The sequence below is a fragment of the Heterodontus francisci genome, chromosome 6, assembly GCF_036365525.1.
Source record: "Heterodontus francisci isolate sHetFra1 chromosome 6, sHetFra1.hap1, whole genome shotgun sequence".
In the NCBI taxonomy this organism is placed as follows: Eukaryota; Metazoa; Chordata; class Chondrichthyes; order Heterodontiformes; family Heterodontidae; genus Heterodontus; species Heterodontus francisci.
Window position 1 is genome coordinate 24999546 of NC_090376.1, and position 27653 is coordinate 25027198.

The 27653-nt window shown below is 43.6% G+C and overlaps 1 protein-coding gene across 1 annotated transcript; it reads right to left on the reverse strand.

The window, feature by feature from the left end:
* Positions 1-157: 157 nt before the first annotated feature.
* Positions 158-26404, reverse strand: LOC137371189 (nucleoside hydrolase-like). The gene is made up of 6 exons (XM_068033301.1): positions 26150-26404; positions 24637-24827; positions 13056-13235; positions 12189-12300; positions 6189-6325; positions 158-1252 (listed from the first exon to the last, which is right to left on the reverse strand). The coding sequence occupies exons 2-6, from the start codon at positions 24817-24819 to the stop codon at positions 905-907; spliced, it is 960 nt and encodes a 319-aa protein (XP_067889402.1). The 5' UTR covers positions 24820-24827; positions 26150-26404; the 3' UTR covers positions 158-904.
* Positions 26405-27653: the final 1249 nt, after the last annotated feature.

Genomic DNA, 27653 nt, shown 5'->3' on the forward strand with positions numbered 1-27653 from the left:
ATTGCTTTACCACAGCCCAGTTAGTGGAAGAAAGCATTCAAAGAGAAAAAGTGAAATTAAGAACTTTAAGAGGATTGTACTAAATACAATTGAAATAAAATATGAAAGAGCAAACAAAAGCGAAAAGAAAAACTAAGACAATGAGGTACAAATACCGTAGTAGACTAGGTGAGCGCAAAAGAGCTCAGTAATTTATTGAGATGGGGAATTGCAAACATGAGGCAACAAACAATAAACCTTTCAGCAAGGAACATCAAAATAAGACGCATAAATATAAATTTATAAATACATGTTGACCATTTTGGAGAACTAGATCTTCCTATCAAAGCCCTTACCCAAGTGTCAACATTGAGCCAAATATTCAACAGTTAAGGTTAACATTTAAGTCAAATACAACATTGCTCAGGTACAATTCTCAATATTGGTTTAAAATGCACAGATTCTACTCAAACTCAAAGGAAGAAATGGAACCCCACTCAAATCTACATTCCTGCCCAGTTGCATTTCTTGCCGTGTTCTATTAATCCTACTTCAGTTTAATGCATCCTTGAGATTTCTGCAGCCAAATATTTGCCTTGCTGGCCCTGTTGAATCTCTGACTAGTAGAGTTCTTACTTTGAAAGAAAAAAGACTTGCATTTATATAGCACTTTTCACAGCCACTGGATATCTCAAAGTGTTTTACAGCCAATGAAGAACTTTTGAAGTGTAGTCACAGCAAACATCCATACACAGCAATGTGATAATGGGCTGGATTTTACCGAGCCCCCAACGTTGGGCTCCGTGGCGGGGTGGGGAGGGGGCGGATGATGATCTGGCAGAGGCCCACCACAAAGACAGACGCCGGGAGGCCCAGCCCGATCCACTGATGCTGGTATTCAACTTTCTTTTTGCTATCACACCTGCTATTTCAGAGCAGACATCATGAGCTGCTTAAACTTCTCAATATCACATTTTGTCATAATAAAAGCTTTATTTTGTTTTTGCAGTAGGTTAACTGTATCCACGATCATCATGCCTCTGGTCACTGATCCTTGTAACTCCACGCTTACTCCACATCGTATATATTCAGTAACAATACTTTCATCAATAGCAGCCGCCATTGCAAAAGAATCGCAGGACACAAAGCCGGGTCCAAAATAAAGCTCTCTATTGCCTTGCCTGTCTTTGGCAAATTTTTCACTGTGTGCAGTTATCTTCTTCATTAAGGAAGCTTTCTCAGTGCCTTGGTTTACCCACTCCTTAAAAAACTCCTGTCATGGACAAAAAAGGTCATCAACTTTGAGCAACTTTCAAGTCATCTTATATTCATTCTATTCAAATCAAAACCAAAAAATAAATTGTCAAGGTTAAAATCCATATGTTGACATCTTTGCTTGTGGTTTCTGGGTGGATTGTAAATGTACTGGCTTTACATTTACAGCATTTATGAAAAAGCAAAAACACTGTAATGATGTATAAAATACAGACCCACAGTATTATACTGGCAATTATTGGGTTTATTTCACTCAGTAACAACCTCATAATTAATTAATATCAGCCATGAATTACTGGTCCTCTACATTTGTGAAATGATTTAAACTGCCTGTGTACTACTTGGATAAATACTTGAAGGGTAAACAATCAGATTTATGTAGATAAAAAATTTGTATGTTAGGTGGCACATTTTAGATCACATCTGCTACGGCAAAAGAACAAAGGAATGGGATTAATTGGATAGCTCTACCAAAGAGCAGATAAAGGCATGATGGGCCAAACAGCCTCCTTCTGTGCTGTATCATTCTATGATTCTAAGAAGGGAGGCAGATTCAGTACCTGCTCGGCAAACCTGAAATGGAAAAGGAGTAGCATCGACAGCATAATCTTAAAATTGTAGAATGGGCTATCTCGATAGCAAGATCAGTGAATTCAAATTGGCCAAATTTGTAGGTAGTTTCAAATTAGGAGAAGTTGTGGATTCAGAGGAGGCACCTCAGAAATTACAAAATGAGTTGGACAAATATGTAAGTGGCAGAATAATGGCAGTTGAGATTTAATATCAGCAAGTGCAAAGTACTGCTCATATGAAAATATTGGTGTTTCTATAGTAGCTGTGCTTTTTCTTAGGGAACGTACTGAAGATCCAGCAAACAAACGGGAGCACAAAACAATTAATATTTGATTCAATTAAGTCAGTATTTCATAATGTTCCTGTAGGTTATGAAAATACTATAAGATCCTTTTATCAATTATTGAGGAACCAACATGAAGGCCCAAAGTGCTTACACTACAAAGACTCAAAAGAAAAAACATGAAGTATATCAGGAAATTGCAGCTTGGTGACACCAAGCTTGGGATTTAAAATTCTTAATATGCAGGATGAAGGAAAGATGGCTCACAAACTTATGTACAACTTCTTTAATGTCTGCACTCCTTTCTTCATTTTCCCCACCATCTACTTTTCGAGTGTACAAGCCCATCACATCCAGCAATCAGATTTATGTAGATAAAAAATTTGTATGTTAGGTGGCACATTTTAGAACACATCTGCTTTCTCCCTCAAAATCCGTCCAAACACGTCTGGTCCTCAACCTGAGTTGAAATGAGATCTGGTCCAGGTGGATTGGTATCAAATATTGGTAGGCAAAACATTAATTGAACAATGGAAGGCCTTCAACAAGGATATGGTTCGAGTAGACACATTCCTAAGAGGGGGAAAGGAAGGTCATCCAAAGCTTTGCCCTCTGGATTACTGATGATATAGATGTTAAAATGAGACAGACAAGGAAGGCTTATGACAACTGACAGGGAACCAAGCTGAATACAGTAAGTACACAGAAGATATAGAAAAAGGAATAAAACGGGAAAAGAGAGTCTGAGAACAGATTAGCGGCTAACATAAAAGGGAACACAAAAGTATTTTATAAACACATAAATAGTAAAAGGGTACTCAATGGAAGGCTGGGACCATAAAGGGCATGGCTGATGTACTAAAGGAGTACTTTGTATCTGTCTTCACAGGAGAAGAGGATGCTGCCAATGTAGCAGTAAAGAAGGAGCCAAAAGGAGTGATATTGGGCAAGATAAAAACAGATAAAGAGGATGTACTTAAATGTTTGGCAGTCCTCAGTCATCCAGTCTGGATGGAATGCATCCCTGGTTACCGAGGAAAGTAAGGGTGGAAATTGTGGATGCTCTGGCCAAAAATCTTCCAATCCTCCTTGGATATGGGTGGGGTGCCACTGGACTGGAGGATTGCAAATGTTATACTTCTGTTTAAAAAAAGGGAGAGGGATAAACCCAGTAACTATAGGCCAGTCAGCTGGGTTTCAGTGGTAGGGAAGCTTTTACAGACAATAAACTGAGAGAAAAATACTGACATTTGGAAAAGTATGAGCTAATAAATGAAAGTCAGTGTGTTTTTGTTCAAGGCAAATCGTGCTTGACTAACTTGGTCAAGCTCTTTGATGAAGTAACAAGGTTGATAAGGGTAGTGTGATTGATTTTTTAACATTTTTTCTTGGGATGTGGGCGTCACTGGCAAGGCCAGCATTTGTTACCGATTTCTAATTGCCCTCAAAAGGTGGCGGTGAGCCACCTTTTTGAAATGCTGCAGTCCATGTGGTGTAGGTACACCCACAGTGTTGTTAGGAAGGGAGTTCCAGGATTTTGACCCAGCGATAGTGAAGGAGTGGCGATATCGTTCCAAGTCCGGATGGTGTGTGGCTTGGAGGGCAATTTGCAGGTCGTAGTGTTCTGCCCTCGTCCTTCCAGGTAGTAGAGGTCACAGATTTGGAAGGTACTGTTGAAGGAGACTTGGCGAGTTGCTGCAGTGCATCTTGTCGATGGTACACACTGTTGTCACTGTGCATCTGTGATGGAGGGAGTGAATACTGAGGTGGTGGATGGGTGCCCATCGAGCGGGCTACTTTGTCCTGGATGGTGTCGTGATTCTTGAGTGTTGCTGGAGCCGCACTTATCCAGGCAAGTGGAGAGTATTCCATCACACTCCTGATTTGTGCCTTGTAGATGTTGGACAGGCTTTGGAGAGTCGGGAGGTGGGTTACTCACCACAGACTTCCCAGCCTCTGACCTGCTCTGATAGCATCAGTATTTATGCACTTTCAAAGGCATATAACAAAGTGCCATATATTAGACTTGTTAGCAACATTAAAGCCACGGGATTAAAGGGACAGAAACAGCATAGATATAAATTTGGCTAAGGAACAGAAAGCAGAGAGTAGTGGTGAACGGCTGTTTCTCAGACTGCAGGGACGTATACAGAAATGTTCCCAGTGTCGGTATTAGGACTATTGATATATATTAATGATCTGGACATGAGGATACAGGGAATATTTCCAAAGTTTGCAGATATGAAACTCAAAAATGTAGTAAATGACGAGGAAGGTAGTAAAAGAACACAGGAGGGCATAGACAGACTAGAAAAATATGCAGACACATGGCAGATGAAATTCAACATAGTGAAGGGTGAAGTGATGATTTTAGTCCTAAGAATGAGGAGAGGTACTGTGAATTAAATGGTACAATTTTAAATGGGGTGCAAAAACAGAAACATGGGGGGGTGGGGGGGGGCGGGGGTGAGGTGTGCACACAAATCTTTGAAGGCGGCAGGACAAGTTGAGAAGACGGTTGAAAAGAGAGTACAAAATCAAGAAAGTTATGCTAAAACATTATAAAGTACTTGTTAGGCCTCAGCTGGAATACTGTGATCAATTCTGGGCACCACACTTTAGGAAGGATGTCAAGGCCTTGGGGAGGATATTGAATACATTTAGTGGAATGGCACCAGTGATGAGGGACTTCAGTTATGTTGAAGAGACTGGAGAAGCTGGGGTTGTTCTCCTGACAACAGAAAGGATTAAGAGATTCGATAGAGATGTTCAAAATCACAAATAGTTTGTAATAAGGAGAAATAAGTAAATAAAGTAAATAAGGAGAAACTGTTTGCAGTGGCAAAAGGGTCCGTAAACAGAAGACACAGATTTAAGATGATTGGCAAAAGAATCAGAGCCAACATCAGGAAATATTTTTTACTCATTGGGTTGTTGTGATCTGGAATGCACTACCTGAAAAGGTGGTGGAAGCAGATTCAGTAGTCAGATAGATCTTTCAAAGAGCTAGCACAGGTACGATGGGCCAAATAGCCTCCTTCTTTGCAATGTCCAATGATTCTAACCTCAAGCTATCAAAAACAACTTGTGATATACAGTGCCTTGATTGTAGAAAGAAAAGTCCCAAGACAGTTACAGATGCATGAGGAAGAAAATGAATGCTGGGCTAAAGAAAGAGATATTGGGAGGGGTGAATAGGTGAGTTTTAAGGATTAAAAAAGAAGCGGGAGATGGATGGTTTGGCAAAAGCAGAGAAGGTGGCAGGAGAATCGCACCCAAGGAGGCAAAGTGAAAAAATTATGTGCTCAGGTTTAGGAGGGGTGGGGGAGCAGGGAAAACAATTTTTATTGGATGTGGGGATGGTGGGAAAGGGTTGAAAGGCAAATGTTAAGAGGTTGGTGGGGGTGGGGGGGGATGTGTGGGTCGGTAATAAAGTTTAATTTTCTGCTAACGTCCTGTAAAAAAACATGGGGGGGGGTGGGGAAAGGGCCTCCATTATTTATTTAAGTTTTAATGAATAATGATTTGCAATATCACTTTAAAAATTAAAATTTCTCCTAAGAACTTGCAGCCCTTTAAAAATGGTGTCCACACCTGCGTGTTGGCGCCGGACGTTGTTGCCGGGAACACAGCAGCCGCTCCCTCTATGTCATCGGGGGCAACCACTCTGCCCCCTCCGTTTAAATGAGCCTCCACACGTAATATCATGGGGCTCCTCGTGGCACTTCCATGCCGGAAGGCCGCCAAGTTGAAAGTGCACCGCCGTAGAGTGCAGCATGCTAATAAAATTCAGGCCATAGCAATTCACCCCCAAGATCCCAGTATCAGCCTTCTGCAGTTACTTGCATTTACCGCGTGGCGGCTTTACTTTGCTTTTCCTCTTTATAGAAGGCAGGTAAATAAAACCCAGCAGAGAAAACAATATATTTTTAAGCATCCACAGCAGAGCACAATCCTACTTTCACCTGACATTCACCTTATGTTCAGGATCAAGTTCTCATTTTCTAAATCAAAAGATGTGTACATGTATCACTGGTCTCAATTTTATATTTGTTAAGATGTTTTTTCAACAGCTTACCCAAGGCAGTGCATGACGAAGACAATATTCCCAAGTTGCGATATAGATGGGGCATGCAAAACGATTCAGGGCAATATAAGCTGCTTCTGGATCTGCTGCAAAGTTAAACTCAGAACACATTGTCACATTCCCCCTGCCTGAAAAAGATAAAATTCATTCCATCACAACTTTAAAATCTTAATCTAGTCACCTTTAGCAGTGGTGAAAATATTTTTATTGGATGGAATTGACAACTGTCCAACATTCTAAACCATGTGTGTATTTTAAGCAATCAAACATATAATGATACCCATTTTCAGAAATTCTGAATATGTTTCCATGGGAAACCTTGGTGCAATATTTGTGAAAAATAATACTGCTGTGTTCAACCTAACTTTGGTGGCACAATGGCGCAGTGGTTAGCACCGCAGCCTCACAGCTCCAGGGACCCGGGTTCGATTCTGGGTACTGCCTGTGCGGAGTTTGCAAGTTCTCCCTGTGTTTGCGTGGGTTTCCTCCGGGTGCTCCGGTTTCCTCCCACATGCCAAAGACTTGCAGGTTGATAGGTTAATTGGCCATTATAAATTGCCCCTACTACCTAGTATAGGTAGGTGGTAGGGAAATATATAGGGACAGGTGGGGATGTGGTAGGAATATGGGATTAGTGTAGGGTTAGTATAAATGGGTGGTTGATGGTCGGCACAGACTCGGTGGGCCGAAGGGCCTGTTTCAGTGCTGTATCTCTAAACTAAAACTAAACTAAACTTTCAAGGGTTTCAATTCACAGCTCAACAGGGCAAGAATAATTATTCTAGTGATCACTCATATTCATTGCTGCTGCATTAAGAGGTCCTGCCCTTGGTTAAAGGACAGAATTCTGAAAAAGATAAAACCTTCAAATTAAATTAATTTCATCACAAATTTCAAGGCTTCTTAATCCAAGCACATTTAACAGTCTGGTGAAAATATGAATTTATATGGATGGAATTATCAACTACCTAACAATGTAAATATGTGTATACTTTAAGCAAACAAACACATAAAGATACCCATTGTCACCTTTCAGTAATTCTGAAAATGTTACCATGGGAAGTCTTTGGTGCAATATTTGTTTAAAAGTATGACTGCTGAGTTCAACTTAGCTTTCAAGGGTTTCAATTCACAGATCAACGGAGCTGAGCTACATAGATTAGGATTCAGAACCAACATCTGAACCAACCAAGAATGCTCATTCTAGTGACGCTTCCAGTGTCCCTGGTGACCATGTGTGCAGGAAGTGTATCCAGCTGCAGCTACTGGCTACCCGCATTACAGAGCTGGAGCTGCGGGTGGATTCACTGTGGAGCATCAGCGATGCTGAGGATGTCGTGGATAGCACGTTTGGGAGGTGGTCACACCGCGGGTAATGGCCGCACAGGCAGAAAAGAGATGGGTGACCACCAGATGAAGTAGTAGGGGCAGGCAGGTAGTGCAGGAGTCCCCTGTGGCTATCCCCCTCTCAAACAGACATACCGCTTTGGATACTGTTGGGTAGATGACTTCCTAGGGGAAAGCAGCAACAGCAGCCAAGTTCGTGGCACCATGGAGGGCTCTGTTGTGCAGCAGGGGAGGAAAGGGTTGGAAGAGCTATAGTGATAGGGGATTCTATTGTAAGGGGTGCAGATAGGCGTTTCTGTGGCCACAAATGAGACTCCAGGATAGTATGTTGCCTCCCTGGTGCTAGGGTCAAGGATGTCTCGGAGCGGCTGCAGGACATTCTGAAAGGGGAGGGTGAGCAGCCAGAGGTCCTGGTCCATATTGGTACTAATGACATAGACGGAAGAGAGATGAGGCCCTGCAAAGTGAATATAGGGAGTTAGGCAGAAGGTTAAAAAGCAGGACCTCAAGGGTTGTAATCTCAGGATTACTCCCTGTGCCACGTGCTAGTGAGGGTAGGAATAGGAGGATTAGGCAAATGAATGCGTGGCTGAAGAGCTGGTGTAGGCGGGAGGGCTTCAGCTACTTGGATCATTGGGATCCCTTTTGGTGCAGAGGTGACCCGTAAAAGAAGGACGGGTTGCATCTAAACTGGAGGGGGACCAATATCCTTGCGGGGAGGTTTGCTACTACTACTTGGGAGGGTTTAAACTAGTCTTGCAGGGGGGTGGGACCCAAAGTAGTAGTCTCTCAGATGAGATAGTTGAGGCAAATGTACAGGTTAAAGGAAGAAAGTCCAGTAGGCAGGCCGGGCAGGGGCAGGACAGGGAGCGTGGAAGGTCTGGTAGGCTAACCTGCATTTACTTTAATGCAAAAAGCCTTACAGGTAAGGCAGATGAACTCAGAGCATGGATCGGTACATGGGATATTATAGCTATTACGGAAATGTGGTTGAGGGATGGGCAGGACTGGCAGCTCAATGTTCCAGGGTACCGATCCTTCCGGCGTGACAGAGGTGGAGGTAAGAGAGGAGGGGGAGTTGCACTATTGATTAGGGAGGACATCACAGCAGTACTTAGAGAGGATATCCTGGGGGGGAATGTCCAGCGAGGCCATATGGGTAGAACTTAGAAATAAGAAAGGAGTGATCACTTTGATGGGATCATACTATAGGCCCCCCAATAGTCAGAGGGAAGTGGAGGAGCATATATATGTAGGGAAATCACAGGTAGGTGTAGGAATTATAGGGTTGTAATAGTAGGTGATTTTAACTTCCTTAATATTGACTGGGACTGCCTTCGTGCTAAGGGATCAGATGGGGAAGAATTTGTTAAGTGTGCCCAAGATAGTTTTCTGAAGCAGTACGTGGATGGCCCGACTAGAGAAGGGGCTACACTCGACCTCCTCTTCGGAAATGAGGATGGACAGATGGTTGATGTGTCAGTGGGGGAGCACTTTGGGACCAGTGACAATAACTCTATTAGCTTCAAGATAGTTATGGATAAGGATAGGACTGGTCCTCAGGTTAAAGTCCTAAATTGGGGGAAGGCTAATTTCAATGGCATCAGACAGGAACTCTCAAAAGTTGAATGGGAGAGGCTGTTTACAGGTAAAGGGACGTCTGGCAAGTGGGAGGCTTTTAAAAGTGAGATAGGAAGAGTTCAGGGCCGGCATGTTCCTGTTAGATGGAAGGGCAAGGTTGGCAAGTTTAGGGAACCTTGGTTGACGAGGGATATTGAGGGTCTGGTCAGGACAAAGAAGGAGGCATATGTCAGATATAGGCAGCTGGGATCAAGCTAGTCCCTCAAGAAGTATAGAGGATGTAGGACTACACTTTAGAAGGAAATCAGGAGGGCAAAAAGGGGCCATGAGATTTCCCTGGCAGATAAGATAAAGGAGTATCCTGAAGATTCAATATTAAGAGTAAAAGGGTAGCTCGGGAGAGAGTAGGTCTCCTTAAGAATCAGTGTGGCAATCTATGTGTGGAGCCACGGGAAATGGGCGAGGTCTGTGATTCTATCTTAAATGAATATTTCTTGTCCATATTTACCATGGAGAAGGTCATGGAAGCTAGTGAGTTCAAGGGAGGGAACACCGATATCCTGGAGCATATCAACATTACAAAGGAGGAGGTGTTGGAGGTTTTGAAGCGCATTAGGGTGGATAAATCCCCAGGGCTTGACCAGGTGTATCCTAGGATGCTATGGGAAGCAAGGGAGGAGATTGCTGGGGCCCTGGCAGAGATTTTTGTATCATCGTTAGCCACGGGTGAGGTACCGGAAGACTGGAGGATAGCTAATGTTGTGCCTTTATTTAAGGAGGGCAGCAGGGATAAGCCAGGGAACTACAGGCCAGTGAGCCTTACATCAGTGGTGGGAAAGTTATTGGAAGGGATTCTGAGAGACAGGATTTATATGCATCTGGAAAGACATGGTCTGATTAGGGATAGTCAGCATGGCTTTGTGCGTGGGAAATCGTGTCTCACGAATTTGATTGAGTTTTTCGAGGTGGTGACCAAGAGGATTGATGAGGGCAGGGCGATGGACGTTGTCTACATGGACATTAGCAAGGTCTTTGACAAGGTCCCGCATGGTAGGCTGGTCCAGAAGGTTCGAACATATGGGATCCAGGGTGAGCTAGCAAATTGGATACAAAATTGGCTTGGTGATAGGAGGTAGAGGGTGGTAGTGGAGGGTTGTTTTTCAGATTGGAGGCCAGTGACCAGTGGTGTGCCGCAGGGATCGGTGCTGGGCCCTCTGTTGTTTGTCATATATATTAATGACTTGGATGTGAATGTAAGGGGCATGATTAGTAAGTTTGTAGATGACACCAAAATTGGTGGTATAGTGGACAGTGAAGAAGGTTGTCTAAGGTTACAACAGGATATAGATCAACTGGGAAAGTGGGCAAGGGAGTGGCAAATGGAATTTAACGCAGACAAGTGTGAAGTGATGCATTTTGGGAAGTTAAACCAGGGGAGGACATATACAGTGAATGGCAGGGCCCTGGGGAGTGCTGTTGAGCAGAGAGACCTTGGGGTGCAAGTACATAGTTCCCTGAAAGTGGCAACACAGGTTGACAGAGTGGTGAAGAAAGCGTATGGCATGCTTGCCCTCATCAGCCGAGGCATTGAGTACAAGAGTTGGGACGTCATGTTACAGTAGTACATAACGTTGGTTCGGCCGCTTTTGGAGTACTGTGTGCAGTTCTGGTCACCGCACTACAGGAAAGATATGATTAAGCTAGAGAGGGTGCAGAAAAGATTCACAAGGATGTTGCCTGGTTTGGAGGGCTTGAGTTATAAAGAGAGATTGGATAGGCTGGGTCTGTTTTCCCTGGAGCGAAGGAAGCTGATAGGGGACATGATAGAGGTATATAAAATTATGAGAGGCATAGATAGGTAGATAGCCAGAGTCTGTTTCCCATGGTAGGGGTGACAAAAACTAGAGGGCATAGATTTACGGTGAGAGGGAGGAGGTTTAAAGGGAAGCAAAGGGGTAAATTTTTCACACAAAGAATAGTGGGTATCTGGAATGAGCTGCCTGAGGAGGTGGTGGAGGCAGGAATAGTAGCGACATTTAAGAGGCATCTGGACAGGTACTTGAATGAGCAAGGCATAGAGGGATATGGACTTAATGCAGGCAGGTGAGATTAGTATAGATAGGCATTATGGTTGGCATGGACGCGGTGGGCCGAAGGGCCTGTTTCTATGCTGTACGACTCTATGACAACTCAATAATGTAGAGAGATGTAATGTTTTCATTATTTATGTTCTTATATGAATACCAGTTGAATCGACTAAAACAAATGACTATGAAATGAAATGAAGTGGCATATTGATTTGTTTGAAACCTTTGGATATTGAAAAAGTAGATGTGAGAGACATGAATATATTGTTCAAGACGCAAAGGGGTACTATTGCTAGACTTGGACCATGCCATTGTACAAGCAGATTTAGGGCTGAGTGAGTCAACTCCCACAAAAGTAAGGAGTTCAGACTGCTTATGAGAATGACTGATGCCACTGAACCCGAAGGTATGGCAGAACAAATTTGCAATATCTGCTATATGCATTTAATATGGTTATTTCAGATTTAGTTTACTAACACAGGAAATGCTGTCTGGTCAGCGTGATAGTGTAGCTGAAAGAAGCTTCAGAGCCATTAGATGGTTAGCTTTGGTGGGAAAAAAAGCTGAATATGAATTATTGTAAAATAATCACAGCGTTAGGAAAATTGTATGCAACAGCAATATGGAATTAGTTGCATACAATGGGATAAATGTCCTAAATTTCTAATCTATAGAATATTATTTTCAGTTTCCCTAATGACACATTGGGTAAATAGACACATGGCTGGCTGCTGCGCCATAAAGTCCAGGAAGCTATCAGCTTTTTCCCTGCTTTCTCCTGTCAGCTCACGTCAGCCAGTCAGGCACTTTGCCTAGGACAGGGGAAGAACAAATCCCTCACCCCATGATGAACGAAAGTACATGTAATGTCTATCAGGTGAGGACTGGATCAGGTTCAGGTACAAAGACCACTATCCTCCATCCCCCCCAACCACCACAGTTGAAGAGAATGATGCAAACAAGGTATATGACATACTTTCCATGTTTCCTCCCATGATGTACAAATGTCTTAATTTCGATGGAAAGGTGGGATCCATTTTAAATGCCATTGCAACATTGGTCAGGGGACCAATAGCCACAAGAGAGACCTGTAGGATAACAAACAAGTGCTTATCAGTGTCTGAGAGATGTTAAAGTTACAGTAGGCTTGAACAACTGTAAAATATACCATATTATTTTCATTTTTTCTCTATTTTACATGTTAATTAGCTTTATATCCGGATTTGTTTCATCAATAGTTCAAATTCCAGCCTGATGTTCAAACATGCTTGTTCTTATTAAACAAGCTTGAGCTATCCTCACTAGATGCAACCTTGTGCAAAATCTGACATCACCAGTCATGTCCATACAAAGTATAGACAATGTTGGCAGCCAATCCTTGAATAGCTAGATGTGAAAGGCAACGTGGACTATTCAGTCCTCCCAGCTGGCTGTGGGAGATATTTGTTCTGTCAGTATGTTAGTATCAGTATCCATTATAAAGTTCAGGTAAATTGAAACTAGTTCCTCCAGAAGGGGATAATATTAAAATTAGAGCTAGGCCGTTCAGTAGTGATGTCAGAAAGCACTTCTTCACAAAAGCTGTAGTGGAAATCTGGAAGTTCATCCCCTAAAAAGCTATTGAGACTGGGTCAACTAAAAATTTCAAAACTGAGATGGATAGATTTTTGTTAGGTAAGGGTATTAAGGGTTATGGAAGCAAGGTAGTTCAATGGTGTTAAGATACATATCAGTCATGATCTAACTGAATGGCCGAACAGGCTTGTGGGGCTGAATGGCCGACTCCTGTTCCTATGTTCTACTGACCACTAGAATTTTGTTTCCTGAAACTCATACATCTCACCTGACCAGGATGTTCAGTGGCTATCCTTATCATGGCATTCACTGCATGTTCAGCTTGCAGGTATTCCAACCCTGGAGCATTAGGGTCTGGAACATCACCCAGCCCATCCTTTCCATGGTAATGATCAGCATTTAGCTGAGCTCCAAGGAGAGAGGTACCTGCACCTTGGTACACAGGTATCTGCAATTATAAAGATAAAAAATCTTTTAACAATCCTATGGCGGATGAACTACAGTTGTTGCTACATGTCATGAAATTGTGTAAACACATGGGCTCTGGAATTCATCAAGGCTCTCCTCTGCCACAGGGCTCAATTTCTGGCCACTAAGCTGGCCCAGTGCTGACCTCAACCCAAATCCCAGCTACAAGGTCACATAGAAGTGCTGAATGACCATAACCTCTATCGCACTGCCTAGGTGTGTGCCCTGCCAGGCGCCTTGCTGATATTTCAGGTGGGAAGAGGGAAGAGGGCCATAAAAAAACTCCGTTCTCCTGGTGTTTCCTAAAAGAAATCATTCAGTGACTGACTGGTAGTGGTAAACTTATATTAGACCCCAAATTCCGCACTATGCAGGCATTTTTACATTGGCCACAGGAAAGTGGATCTCTTGAGATTTTTAATTGGGATCATCCCATCAATTCTGCATCTTTTAGTGAGGTCAGGGTGGGAGGGGATGAGCACAAGAATCTCCGTCTCACCCATCAGAACTTTTGACCATTGGAACCTGGTGATACTTTAAATTCTGACACCACCCCCCCCACCCCGCCCCCACTTCTCCTCCCCTATTCACCCACCCCCAACACCTCATGATATCCAACCTAGTTCTACCTTCCTAGGACCAGAAATTTTGGCGCCATTTTTCTCTGCATGCATTTACATTGTTACACTTGGCAAGCAGAGCAATTCTTCCTCCTTTGTACTGACAGCTTTAATTCTACACATCTGATCAGACAAAACATGTACACATTTAAAAAGAAAATATTATAATGCTGCTTAAGCTGAACCAGGGACTTTTTAAAAGGATAAATCGCAAGGGTAGTCAAAAATTAGAAATAAACTTGATGTCTTGAAAGTACTTAAAGTTAAAATAGCAGATATAATGTGTGAAATTCAAGGATAAAAAGGATGGTCACAAGGACTTTAAACGAGTAACTGGGGGAAAAGGTGGCATTAATAATGGTTCAAAAACAAACAAAAGGGAAGGAAGTAAAGTATCAGTCAGAAATTGTGTTTAGGCAATACAAGTCAAGGGAAAACGAGAAGATGTAAAGCAATTAAACCAGGAAGGAGAAAAAGGAACATAGGAACAGGAGTAGGCCATTTAGCCCCTCAAACCTGTTCCGCCAATCAATGAAATCATGCGAATCTATGACCTAACTGCATATACCTATATTCATTAATAGCTTTGATTACCAAAATCTCAGTTTTAAAATTTGCAATTGATCTAGCATCAGTTGCCGTTTGCGGAAGAGGTTCCAAACTTCTACCACCCTTTGCGTGAAGAAATGTTTCCTAATTTCACTCCAGAAAGGTTTGGCTCTAATGTTTTGACTATGCCCCTAGTCCTAGACTCTCCATCTAACAAAAATAGTTTCTCCCGATGTACTCTATCTGTTCCCCTTAATATCTTGAAAACTTTGATCAAATCACATCTTAACTTTCTAAATTCCAGGGAATACAACCCTAGTTTGTTCAATCTCTCCTTGTAGCTAAACCTGTGGAGTCCAGGTATCATTCTAGTAAATCTGCACTCCCACCAAGGCCACTGTACCCCCTTCTACCCACTTGTATTCTAGTCTTCTAAATATAAAGTCCATTAGCCTTTTTAATTGTCAGTACCTGTTCATGAAATTTTAATGATCAATGTAGCTGGACTCTACAAGTGAATTTGGACCTGTGTTGTTTCTAGCTTTCCATCATTTAGAAAGTACCCTTTTTAAGTTCAAAGTGGATGACCTTACATTTGCCTACATTTCTTTTATTCATTCATGGGATTTGGGCGTCGCTGGCCAAGCCAGCATTTATTGCCCATCCCTAATTGCCCTTGAGAAGGTGGTGGTGAGCTGCCTTCTTTCACCGCTGCAGTCCATTTGGGGTAGGTACACCCACAGTGCTGTTAGGAAGGGAGTTCCAGGATTTTGACCCAGCGACAGTGAAGGATCGGCGATATAGTTTCAAGTCAGGATGGTGTGTGACTTGGAGAGGAACTTGCAGGTGGTGGTGTTCCAATGCATTTGCTGCCGTTGTCCTTCTAATTGGTAGAGGTCGTGGATTTGGAAGTTACTGTCTGAGGAGCCTTGGTGCATTGTTGCAGTGTATCTTCTAGATGGTACACGCTGCTGCCACTGTGCGTCGATGGTGGAAGGAGTGAATGTTTGTAGATGGGGTGCCAAACAAGCCAGCTGCTTTGCCCTGGGTGGTGTCAAGCTTCTTGAGTGTTGTTGGAGCTGCAGCCATCAAGGCAAGTGGAGAGTATTCCATCACACTCCTGACTTGTGCCTTGTAGATGGTGGACAGGCTTTGGGGAGTCAGGAGGTGAGCCTCAGGATTCCTAGCATCTGACGTGCTCTTGTAGCCACAGTATTTATATGGCTACTCCAGTTCAGTTTCTGGTCAATGGTAGCCCCTAGGATGCTGATAGTGGGGGATTCAGTGATGGTAATGCCATTGAATGTCAAGGGGAGATGGTTAGATTCTCTCTTGTTGGAGATGGTCATTGCCTGGCACTTGGGTGGTATGAATGTTACTTGACACTTATCAGCCCAAGCCTGGATATTGTCCAGGTCTTGCTGCATTTCTACACGGACTGCTTCAGTATCTGAGGAGTCACGAATGGTGGTGAACATTGTGCAATCATCAGCAAACATCCCCATTTCTGACCTTATGATTGAAGGAAGGTCATTGATGAAGCAGCTGAAAATGGTTGGGCCTAGGACACTACCCTGAGGAACTCCCGCAGTGATGTCCTGGAGCTCAGATGATTGACCTCCAACAACCATCTTCTTTTGCGCTAGGTAAGACTCCAGCCAGTGGAGGGTTTTCCCCCTGATTTCCATTGACCTCAGTTTTGCGAGGCCTCCTTGATGCCATACTCGGTCAAATGCTGCCTTGATATCAAGGGCAGTCACTCTCACCTCACCTCTTGAGTTCAGCTCTTTTGTCCATGTTTGAACCAAGGCTGTAATGAGGTCAGGAGCTGTGAGTGGCCTTGGCGGAACCCAAACTGAGCGTCACTGAGCACGTTATTGCTAAGCAAGTGCCGCTTCATGGCACTGTTGATGACACCTTCCATCACTTTACTGATGATTGAGAGTAGGCTGATGGGGCGGTAATTTGCCAGGTTGGATTTATCCTGCTTTTTGTGTACAGCACATAACTGGGCAATTTTCCACATTGCAGGGTAGATGCCAGTGTTGTAGCTGTACTGGAACAGCTTGGCTAGGGGCGCAGCATGTTCTGGAGCACAGGTCTTCAGTACTATCGCCGGAATACTGTCAGGGCCCATAGCATTTCCAGTGCCTTCAGTCGTTTCTTGATATCAAGCGGAGTGAATCGAATTGGCTGAAGTCTGGCATCTGTGATGCTGGGGACTTCAGGAGGAGACCGAGATGGATCATCAACTCAGCACTTCCGCATGAAGATTGTTGCAAATGCTTCTGCCTTATCTTTCGCACTGATGTGCTGGGCTCCCCCATCATTGAGGATGGGGATATTTGTGGAGCTACCTCCTCCAGTTAGTTGTTTAATTGTCCACCACCATTCATGGCTGGATGTGGCAGGACTGCAGAGCTTAGATCTGATCCGTTGGTTCTGGGATCCCTTAGCTCTGTCTATTGCATGCTGCTTACGCAGTTTGGCACACAGATAGTCCTGTGTTGTAGCTTCACCAGGTTGACACCTCATTTTGAGGTATGCCTGGTACTGCTCCTGGCATGCCCTCCTGCACTCTTCATTGAACCAGGGTTGGTCTCCTGGCTTGATGGTAATGGTAGAGTGGGGGATATGCCGGGCCATGAGGTTACAGATTGTGGTTGAGTACAATTCAGCTGCTGCTGATGGCCCACAGCACCTCATGGATGCCCAGTTTTGCATTGCTAGATCTGTTCAAACTCTATTCCATTTAGCACGGTGGTAGTGCCACACAACACGAAGGAGGGTACCCTCAATGTGAAGGCAGGATTTCGTCTCCACAAGGACTGTGCAGTAGTCACTCCTATCAATACTGTCATGGACAGATGCATCTGCGGCAGGCAGATTGGTGAGGATGAGGTCAAGTATGTTTTCCCCTCTTGTTGGTTCCCTCACCACCTGCCACATACGTAGTCTAGCAGATATGTCCTTTAGGACTCGGCCAGCTCGGTCAGTAGTGGTGCTACCGAGCCACTCTTGGTGATGGACATTGAAGTCCCCCCACCCAGAGTACATTCTGTGCCCTCGCCACCCTCAGTGCTTCCTCCAAGTGCTGTTCAGCATGGAGGAGTACTGACTCATCAGCTGAGGGAGGGCAGTAGGTGACAATCAGCACGAGGTTTCCTTGTCCATGTTTGATCTGATGCCATGAGACTTCATGGGGTCCAGAGTCGATGTTGAGGACTCCCAGGGCAACTCCCTCCCTACTGTATACCACTGTGCCACCACCTCTGGTGGGTCTGTCCTGCCAGTGGGATAGGACATACATGGGGACAGTGATGGGAGTGTCTGGGAAATTGTCTGTCAGGTATGATTCCGTGAGTATGACTCTGTCAGGCTGTTGCTCGACTCGTCTGTGGGATAGCTCTCCCAACTTTGGCACAAGCCCCCAGATGTTAGTAAGGAGGACTTTGCAGGGTCGACAGGGCTGGGTTTGCCGTTGTCCGTTCTGGTGCCTAGGTCGATGCCGGGTGGTCCGTCCAGTTTCATGCCTTTTTATTGACTTCGTAGCGGTTAGGTACAACTGAGTGGTTTGCTAGGCCATTTCAGAGGGCATGTAAGAGTTAACCACATTGCTGTGGGTCTGGAGTCACATGTAGGCCAGACCAGGTAAGGACAGCGGATTTCCTTCCCTAAAGGACATTAGTGAACCAGATGGGTTTTTACAACAATCGACAATGGTTTCATGGCCATCATTAGACTAGCTTTTTAATTCCAGATTTATTAATTGAATTCATATTCCACCTTTGCTGTGGTGGGATTTAAACCCATGTCCCCAGAGCAATACCCTGGGTCTCTGGATTACTAGTTCAGTGACAATACTACTATGCCACCACCTCCCCTGAAATCCATTTACCAGAGTTTTGCCCATTCACTTAATCTATCAATATCTCATACAGTCAGAGTTATACAGCACAGAAACAGACCCTTTGGCCCGTGTCCGCACCGGCCATCAAGCCTAACTATTCTAATCTCATTTTCCAGCATTTGGCCCATAGCCTTGTATGCTATGGCGTTTCAAGTGCTCATTTAAATACTTCTTAATGTTAGAGCCAAAGTGTTACACAGCACAGAAGCAGGCCGTTTGGCCATCGTGTCTGTGCCGGCCATCAAGCACCTATCTATTCGAATCCCATTTTGTAGCACTTGGCCCAAATACTTCTTAAATGTTGTGAGGGTTCCTGCCTCTACCATCCCTTCAGGCAGTGTGTTCCAGATTCCAACCGCCCTCTTAGTGAAAAATATTTTCTAGAAATCCCCTTTGAACCTCTTGCTCCTTACCTTAAATCTATGCCTCCGGTTATTGACACCTCCGCTAAGAGAAAAAATTTCTTCCCTCATAATTTTGTATGCCTCTATCAGGTCTCCCCTCAGCCTTCTCTGCTCTAAGGAAAACACCCTAGCCTATCCAGTCTCTCTGCATAACTGAAATGCTCCGGCCCAGGCAACATCCTGGTGAATTTCCTCTGCACCCTCTCCAGTGCAAGCACATCCTTCCTATAGTGTGGTGACCAGAACTATACACAGTACTCCAGCTGTGGCCTAACTAGCATTTTATACAGCTCCACCATAACCTCCCTGCTCTTATATTCTATGCCTCAGCTAATAAAGGCAAGTATCCCATATGCCTTCCTAACCACCTGTGCTGCTGCCTTCAGTGATCTATGGACAAGTACACCAAGGTCCCTCCGACCCTCTGTGTTTCCTAGGGTCCTACCACCCATTGTATATTACCTTGCCTTGTTAGTACTCCCAAAATGCATCACCTCACGCTTCTCAGAATTAAATTCCATTTGCCACTGCCCTGCCCATCTTACCAGCCCATCTATATTGTCCTGTAATCTAAAGCTTTCCTCCTCATTATTTGCAACACCACCAATTTTCATGTCATCTGCGAACTTACTGATCAAACCTCCTATATTCATTTCTAAATCATTAACATACACTACAAACAGCAAGGGTCCCAGCACCGATCCCTGTGGTACACCACAGGTCACAGGCTTCCAATCGCAAATACAACTCTCAAACATCACCCTCTGCCTCTTGCCACTAAGCCGATTTTGGATCCAATTTGTCAAATTGCCCTGGATCCCATGGGCTCTTACTTTCTTAACCAATCTCCCTTGCTGGACCTTATCAAAAGCCTTACTGAAGACCATGTGGACTACATCAACTGCTTTACCCTCATCTACAGATCCAGTCACCTCCTCGAAAAATTCAATCAAGTTTGTTAGACATGATCTCCCCGACAAAGCCATGCGGACTGTCCTTGATTAATCCCTGCCTCTCCAAGTGGAGATTAATCGTGTCCCTCAGAATTTTTTCCAACAGATTCCCTACCACTGATGTTAGACTCACCAGCCTGTAATTACCTGGTTTATCCCTGCTACCCTTCTTGAATATTGGTACCACATTCACGATCCTCCAGTCCTCTGACACCTCTCCTGTGGCCAGAGAGGATTTGAAAATTTGTGTCAGAGCCCCTGCTATCTCCTCCCTTGCCTCACATAACAGGCTGGGATACATCTCATCTGGGCCTGGGGATTTATTCACTTTTAAGCCCACTAAAACCGCTAATATCTCCTCCCTTTCAATGCTAATTTGTTTGAGTATATCACAATCCCCCTCCCTGATCTCTACAGCTACATCATCCTCTTCCATAGTGAACACAGACGAAAAGTAATCATTTAAAAGTTCACCTATGTCCTCCAGCTCCACACACAGATTGCCACTTTGGTCAATAATGGGCCATACTCTTTCCCTGGTTATCCTCTTGCCGTTCATATACTTATAAAATGCCTTGGATTTTCTTTTATCTTGCCCGCCAATGTTTTCTCATGACGCCTGTTCGCGCTCCTAATTACTTTTTTAAGTACCCCCTACACTTTCTACACTCCTCTAGGGCCTCTGTTATTTTCAGCCCCCTGAATCTGGCATAAGCTTCATTTTTTTTCCTGATCCAATCCTCTATATACCTTAACATCCAGGGTTCCCTGGACTTGTTGACCTACCCTTCACTTTTACGAGAACATGTTGGCCCCGAACTCTCACTATTTCCTTTTTGAATGACTCCCACTGGTTTGATGTAGACTTTCCTACAAGTAGCTGTTCCCAGTCTACTTTGGCCAGATCCTGTTTTATCATATTGAAATCAGCCTTCCCCCAATTCAGTACCTTTATTTCCATCTTTGTCTTTTTCCATAACTACCTTAAGTCCTACAGAGTTATGGTCACTATCCCCAAAATGCTCCCCCACTGACACTTCCACCACTTGTCCAGCTTCATTCCCTAGGATCAAGTCCAGTACCGCCCCTTCTCTTGTAGGACTTTCTACGTGCTGGCTCAAAAAGCTCTCCTGTATGCACTGTAATTTTATTCTTCCATCTACACTACTTACAATACCGAATATTTGAGACTCCAACACAGATCCTTGGGGTCACCACTAATCACATCCTGCTAATTAGAGTACCTACCAATTATCCCTAGTCTCTGTCTCCTTCCCCTCAACCACTTTTTTAACCAGTTCTTTTTTGGCAAGTAGAACTCTTGCCCCTTCGGGGTATAAACTGGTTCTATATCACACTAAATTATTTTTTGAACACCATGCACTAATCTACAAACATCAACTGTTCTACTTGCCAAAAAAGACAGCCATGGACAACTAAAGAGGTAAGAGGCAACATAAAACTAAAAGGGAAAAAAAGCAAGCAAAAAATAGCACAGATCCTGGCAAATGGGGAAGATACAAAGAACAGCAAAGGGTGACAAAATACTAAAAGTTACAAAAAGGGAGTACAAAAGGAAACTTGCAAGGGATATCAAAATTAACACAAAAAAATTACAATTATATTAGAAAAAGTGGGTGGTTAGGAGCAATATGGACTCCTTGACAACTGATAACGGTGATATTGTCAATGAAAATCAGCAAATGATGGACATGTCGGATAATTACATTTCCTTTACGGAGGCAGAAGTCAGCATGTCAGAAGTCCCAAGGAAACTAATATTGAATCAGGGACTCACCAAAATTAACATAAGCAAAGTAACAGTAATAAAGAAAATAAAGGCACTAAAGGGTGACAACTCCCAGGACCAGATGGTTTTCATTCCAGGGTTTTTAAAGGACATAAGTCCAAACATTGCAGATGCATAATATAATCTTCCAAAGTTCTCTTGATTTGGGAACCGATCCTTTAGATTGGAAAATTGAACATGTCACTCCACTATTTAAGAAAGGTGAGAGAGGAAAACCAGGGAATTATAGACCAGTTAGCCGAATGTGTGTTGTCGGGAAATTTCTAGAGTCTATAATTAAGGATAGGGTGACTGAACACCATGAAAAATTTCAGCTGACCAGAGAGATTCAGTGTGGATTTCTAAGGGGTAGGTCATGCCTGACGAACATGATTGAATTTTTTGAAGAGGTGACTAAAGTAGTGGACAGGGGATATCTATGGATGTTATTTATATGTACTTCCAGAAGGCATTTGATAAAGTCCCTCATAAGTGTCTGTTAGCTAAAGTTGACACCCATGTATTTGAAGGCAAATTACTGACCTGTTTAGGAAATTGGCTGAATGGCAGGAGACAGAGAGTTGGGATAAAACGCTGGTACTCTAAATTGACAGAATATGACCAGTAGTGTCCCACAAGGATCTGTGTTGCGGCCTCAAGAATTCACCATATTTATTAACTATTTAGATGATTGAATAGAAAGCCACATATCCAAATATGCTGATGACATAAAGATAGGCAGCATTGTAAGCTGTATATATGAAAGCATAAAATTACAAAGAGATATTGATAGATTAAGTGAATATGCAAAACTGTGGCAAATGGATTTCAAAGTAGGTAAATGTGAGGTCATACATTTTGAACTTAAAAAGGATAGAACAGGGTACTTTCTAAATGGGGAAAGCAGAGATCTAAAGAGACTTGGGGGTCCAGGTAGGTAGATCATTAAAATTTCATAAGCAGATACAGATAATAATCAAAAAGGCGATTGGAATGCTGGAGTTTATATCTAGAAGACTAGAATACATCGGGGTAGAAGTCATGCTTAGCTGTACAAAGCCCAGATTGGCCCACACTTGGAGTACTGGCAGCAGTTCTGGATACCACACCTCAGGAAGGATATACGGGCCTTGGAAGGAATACAGCGTAGATTTATCACAATGATACCTGGGCTCCAAGGATTACACAAACTGTGGGTTTCCTCCGGGTGCTCCAGTTTCCTCCCACATGCCAAAGACTTGCAGGTTGATAGGTAAATTGGCCATTAGCAATTGCCCCTAGTATAGGTAGGTGGTAGGGAAATATAGGGACAGGTGGGGATGTGGTAGGAATATGAAATTAGTGTAGGATTAGTATAAATGGGTGGTTGATGTCGGCACAGACTCGGTGGGCCGAAGGGCCTGTTTCAGTGCTGTATCTCTAAATAAAAAAATAAATAAACTAAGGTTGTATTTCCTGGAATTTAGAAGGTTGAGGGTCATTTGATTGAAGTTTTCAAGATATTAAGCAGAACATATAAAGGCAAATAAAGAGAGCATATTGACATTGGCTATGGAGTCTAGGTGAAGGGGCATAATTTAAAAATCAGAGCCAGGCCTTTCACAAGTGAAATTAGGAAACGCTCCTACACACAAAAGCTGGTAGAAGTTTGGAATGCGTTTCCACAAATGGCAATTGATAAAGTATCAATTGTAAATAATTTTGAGATTGACAGAAGTTAGGTCGCAGATCAGTAATGATCTCATTGCAGCCTTGGTCCAAACATAGACAAAAGAGCTGAACTCAAGAGGTGAGGTGAGAGGGATTGCCCTGGATATCAAGACAGCATTTGACTGAGTATGGCATGAAGGAGCCCTACCCAAATTGAAGTCAATGGGAATTGGGGGGAAACTCTCCATCAGTTGGAGTCATACCTAGCATAAAGGAAGATGGTTGTGGTTGTACCAAGACATTGCTGCAGGAGTTTCTCAGGGTAGTGTCTTACACCTAACCATCTTCACCTGCTTATCAATAACCTTCCCTCCATCATAAAGTCAGAAGTGGGGATGTTCGCTGATGATTGTACAATGTTCAGTACCATTCGTAATTCCTCAGATACTGAAGCAGTCCATATCCATATCCAGCAAGACCTAGACAACATTCAGGCTTGGGCTGATAAGTGGCAAGTAACATTCATGCTACACAAGTGCCAGGCAATGACCATCTCAAACAAGAAGAAATCTAACCATCTCCCTTGACATCCACCGGCATTACCATTGCTGAATCCCTCATTATCAACATCCTGGGGGTACCACTGACCAGAAACTGAACTGGACCAGCCACATAAATACGTGGCTACAAGAGCAAGTCAGAGGCTGGGAATTCTCTGTTAAGTAACCCACCTCCTGACTCCTCAAAGCCTGTCCACCATCGAAAAGGCACAAGTCAGGAGTGTGATGGAATACTCTCCACTTGCCTAGATGAATGTGGCTCTAACAACTCAGGAAGCTTGACATCATCCAGGACAAAGCAGCCCGCTTGACTATCACCCCATCTACCATCTTTAAAAATTCACTCCGCCCGCTACTGATGCACAGTGGCAGCAGTGTGTACCATCTACAAGATGCACTGCAGCAACTCACCACACCTCCTTTGACAGCACCTTCCAAACCCACGACCTCTTCCACCTAGAAGGACAAGGGCTGCAGACGCAAGGGAAGATCACCATCTGCAAGTTCCCCTCCAAGTAACACACCATCCTGAGCTGGAACTATATCGTCGTTCCTTCACTGTCACTGGATCAAAATCTTGGAACTGCAGATAGACTACAGCGGTTCAAGAAGGCAGCTCACCAGCACCTTCTCAAGGGCAATTAGAGATGCGCACAAAATGCTGGCCTCGCCAGCTATGCCCACATCCTATGAAACAAATAATAAAAACTCACTGAATGGTGGAACAGGCTCATAGGGCTAAATGGCCTACTCCTGTTTATACGTTTTACAAAACAATTATGATTCTTACATATATACCAAAGCTTTTTTGTCCTAGATCTGCATCTCCTATATATGATCAAAACATTAATTGAAAAAAAACACGTTAATAAAGGGATTCTAGTCACCGTAAATAGGCTATCTTTCAAAGCACACTGTACCTTTACCCATAATTTCCACCACCTACCTCTGTCCTCTGGCAAACTTTTAACACTCGAAGCACATTTTTGCACACATTTTCAATTTCTGTGTTTCCATGAGTACATGTTACACCCAGGATCTGCACATTAGGAGCTGCAAGAGCCATCATCATGGCTTGGGCATCATCCACCCCACAGTCGACATCTATGAGTAACAGCTTCTTTTCCATCTTAGATTCTATGGCCGAAAAATAAGTAAGATTGAGTTTCAAATAGTACCAATTGGTCTGATGTTCTGTGCTTAATACTTCTCTGGTGGCATTGAACACCGATGAATGTCTGTGTGCAGCTGTAAGTGGAATGAATGGCAAGCACTGTTCATTTGCTGCTGGCTGCAAACTCGGGCTGTTCTATGAATATGAAGTTGATGATGTACTTTCACATTCCTCATCCCCACCGCTTCTGGTTAAGTGCACGACAACGAGGCCCAAGTTCCTGGGTCTCGGTATTTTGTGGACTTTGTACTCGCAGTTTTCCAAACTCACTATCAGATACAATTTCTATCCTGACATTTGCTAATATGTAGAATTTTCCTGTTTTTAAAACCAACAGTCCACTGCAAAATTACGTGAAGCAACTAAACAAGAATTTCAGCACCAAATAACTCAATATGAACCAACTATGCGAGCTTGGGGAATTTTCCACTTTCAGCTTTTTCTGAACTTTCGCAATTCTCAGGCTGTTCCGCAACAATAACCTTGACAGGAACGAGTGGTATAAATTTGTCTTGGGCAGAAGTTCAAAAATGGGCGATAGCAAATTGGCAGCCTGTTTTACACTCTGTCGATTTTCTCCTCAAAAGTGAATAAAACAATTTTTTAGCATTTCTGAAGTTGACACTTCTCTGAAGAATCCTGAGTGAACTATTTTCTCGATGGAGTCCTTCATGCATGAAGCCCCTAATTTACATATTTAAAGCAGCTAACGCTCGTTTTAGGTGCTCGAGAAGAGCCCCTAAAGTTTGCAGTGGGTCCAACAAATGTACAGATTGGGTGCTAGCCATCTCACTGCGAAGTTGCGATGCTTTACACCCCTCTAACTCCTGATAAATAAGGTGCAATGCGTACTAATTTCTAAACCTTGTTTCTTTAATATTTGTCAATCCTCAAACCAAATATTCACATCAGACGAAGGAGACCATTAAGTTCAACTAGGTGTCCCACGTCGCAGGCCCACACAGGTTGCCGGTAGTTTGAGAATCTGGTCTCGTTCCTGATAAAATCAGTACAAAAATAATGACAGTACACTTTTGGCTAGTTGTTTACGTGCAGCAATGAAAGTTAGCATAAATTGGTCCTGGAAATCACTGTGAACAGCCTCAGCTGTTAGTGAAATGCTATTCAACAGTATTAGGAGGAGTGAGTAACATCGAGAAGGAGACCTTGGCTTTGAATCACATTCTCCACTGGCAGGATGTTGGGGCGCCGCACAGATACGCACTTTAACAGCCATTTGAGATAATTTGCAGCTCGTACATTTGGTCACTGCCTACAATAATACCTCAGCATTGAAGATGTGAAGGCCGATTCTCTACGTCTGCTCTTCCAGCACAGCACTGGTCTCTGGAAGTAAAGCCTTCCCAGCCTCTGACCAAACCGGCTTTTTCCTTCCTTCCTGGTGACCAGTTTACGTCTGCTATTCTAATGACATTTATTTCACATCACACTGCAAAGTTCAAAGCAAAGGCAGTTATACCAAAATTATACCAAGAGTGAGGCATCAACACTGCACAGTACTTTGGTCGAGAAGATTATTAGCTTGGTGTTTGTAAAGTTTGTAAAATATTAATCGAAAATGTTTTGTTGCCCTTCGTCTCTGTAGAGATTTTTAAAAGTTGCTCAACCTTTGCACATTAACCGTTGACACTCCGCAAATATTTGCAATGGCTTCTTCACAAAGTAGGCAAGCGTGATCCTTTATTTTCCATATATTCCCATACGTTGGATGGAGCTATCAAGCAGGCTTGCCTTTTTAAAAACGTATTCAATTTAAAACTGAAAAATAGCATTTTCAACTTATTAAATGCAGTCCAATTGTTTGCTATGTTCGGATTTCTCACTGCACACAAAAACATTCTAGCTGCATATCATGGAATTAGACAATAATTGAGGTTTTCTTTTAGAACTTTTAATGAACACATAGTTAACCTGGAACATCATTCTTCACACAAAAGCCTCCCTTGCCGAAGGAGATGCATCAAGTTTCTCTGAACTTGGGTTCCAACTATACTTTGACATGCAGGGAGTGAATTTACCATCCAGTTTTGGTTGTAGAACTCATATTCAAACAAAATTTTGGAATAATAACTATTACACAACCCTTCAAGTGGTACAACAAACACAATGACCAGTGTGCAACTTTGAAAATCGAAAATATGACACTTAAACGTCTCACTTTTGAGGTTTGAAAGGCAATCTAACCTCACAAATAAGAGAACATGGAGGACAATTCAGAGATGGTGGCCAGAATTTTACCCCCACAGCTGGAGTGGTCTGGAAGCAGTGGAAGGGTGCCTTCCCGCCTGGCTGCAGTTTTACCATCAGCAAGGGGAGGTGACAAACAGCCCATCTGCCCCAGGCCAATTAAGGCCCTTCGTGGCCTACCTTGTGACGGGTATGGGGGTCCTGATCGGGCATTCTGTGTCGCATGGAGGGCCCCCCACATGGCACAAGCCATCCCTGCTGGAGCAACCCCCCCTCACTCACCTGACCCACCCTGCCTCACCAGGGTCCAGCCAATTGTCCCCAGCAAGGCCCCAACAGTAACCTTAATTTCAGGGCTTTGTCCATTGCTGCTCCTCTTGCTGGGTGCAGTCCCAGCAGTGGCAATTGCTCCCAGTGGCGCTGCTGGGACTGAAGAGCTGCCTGCCCGCTGATATGCTGGCAGCTCTTGGAGGCAAGCCATCCTGCCTCAGTGGGGTGTAAGTCCAACTCAAGGCCAATTAAAGGCCTGGGCAACGTAAAAGCATAGCCTGGCTTCCAGGCCTGGCAGAGGCGGGCTCGCC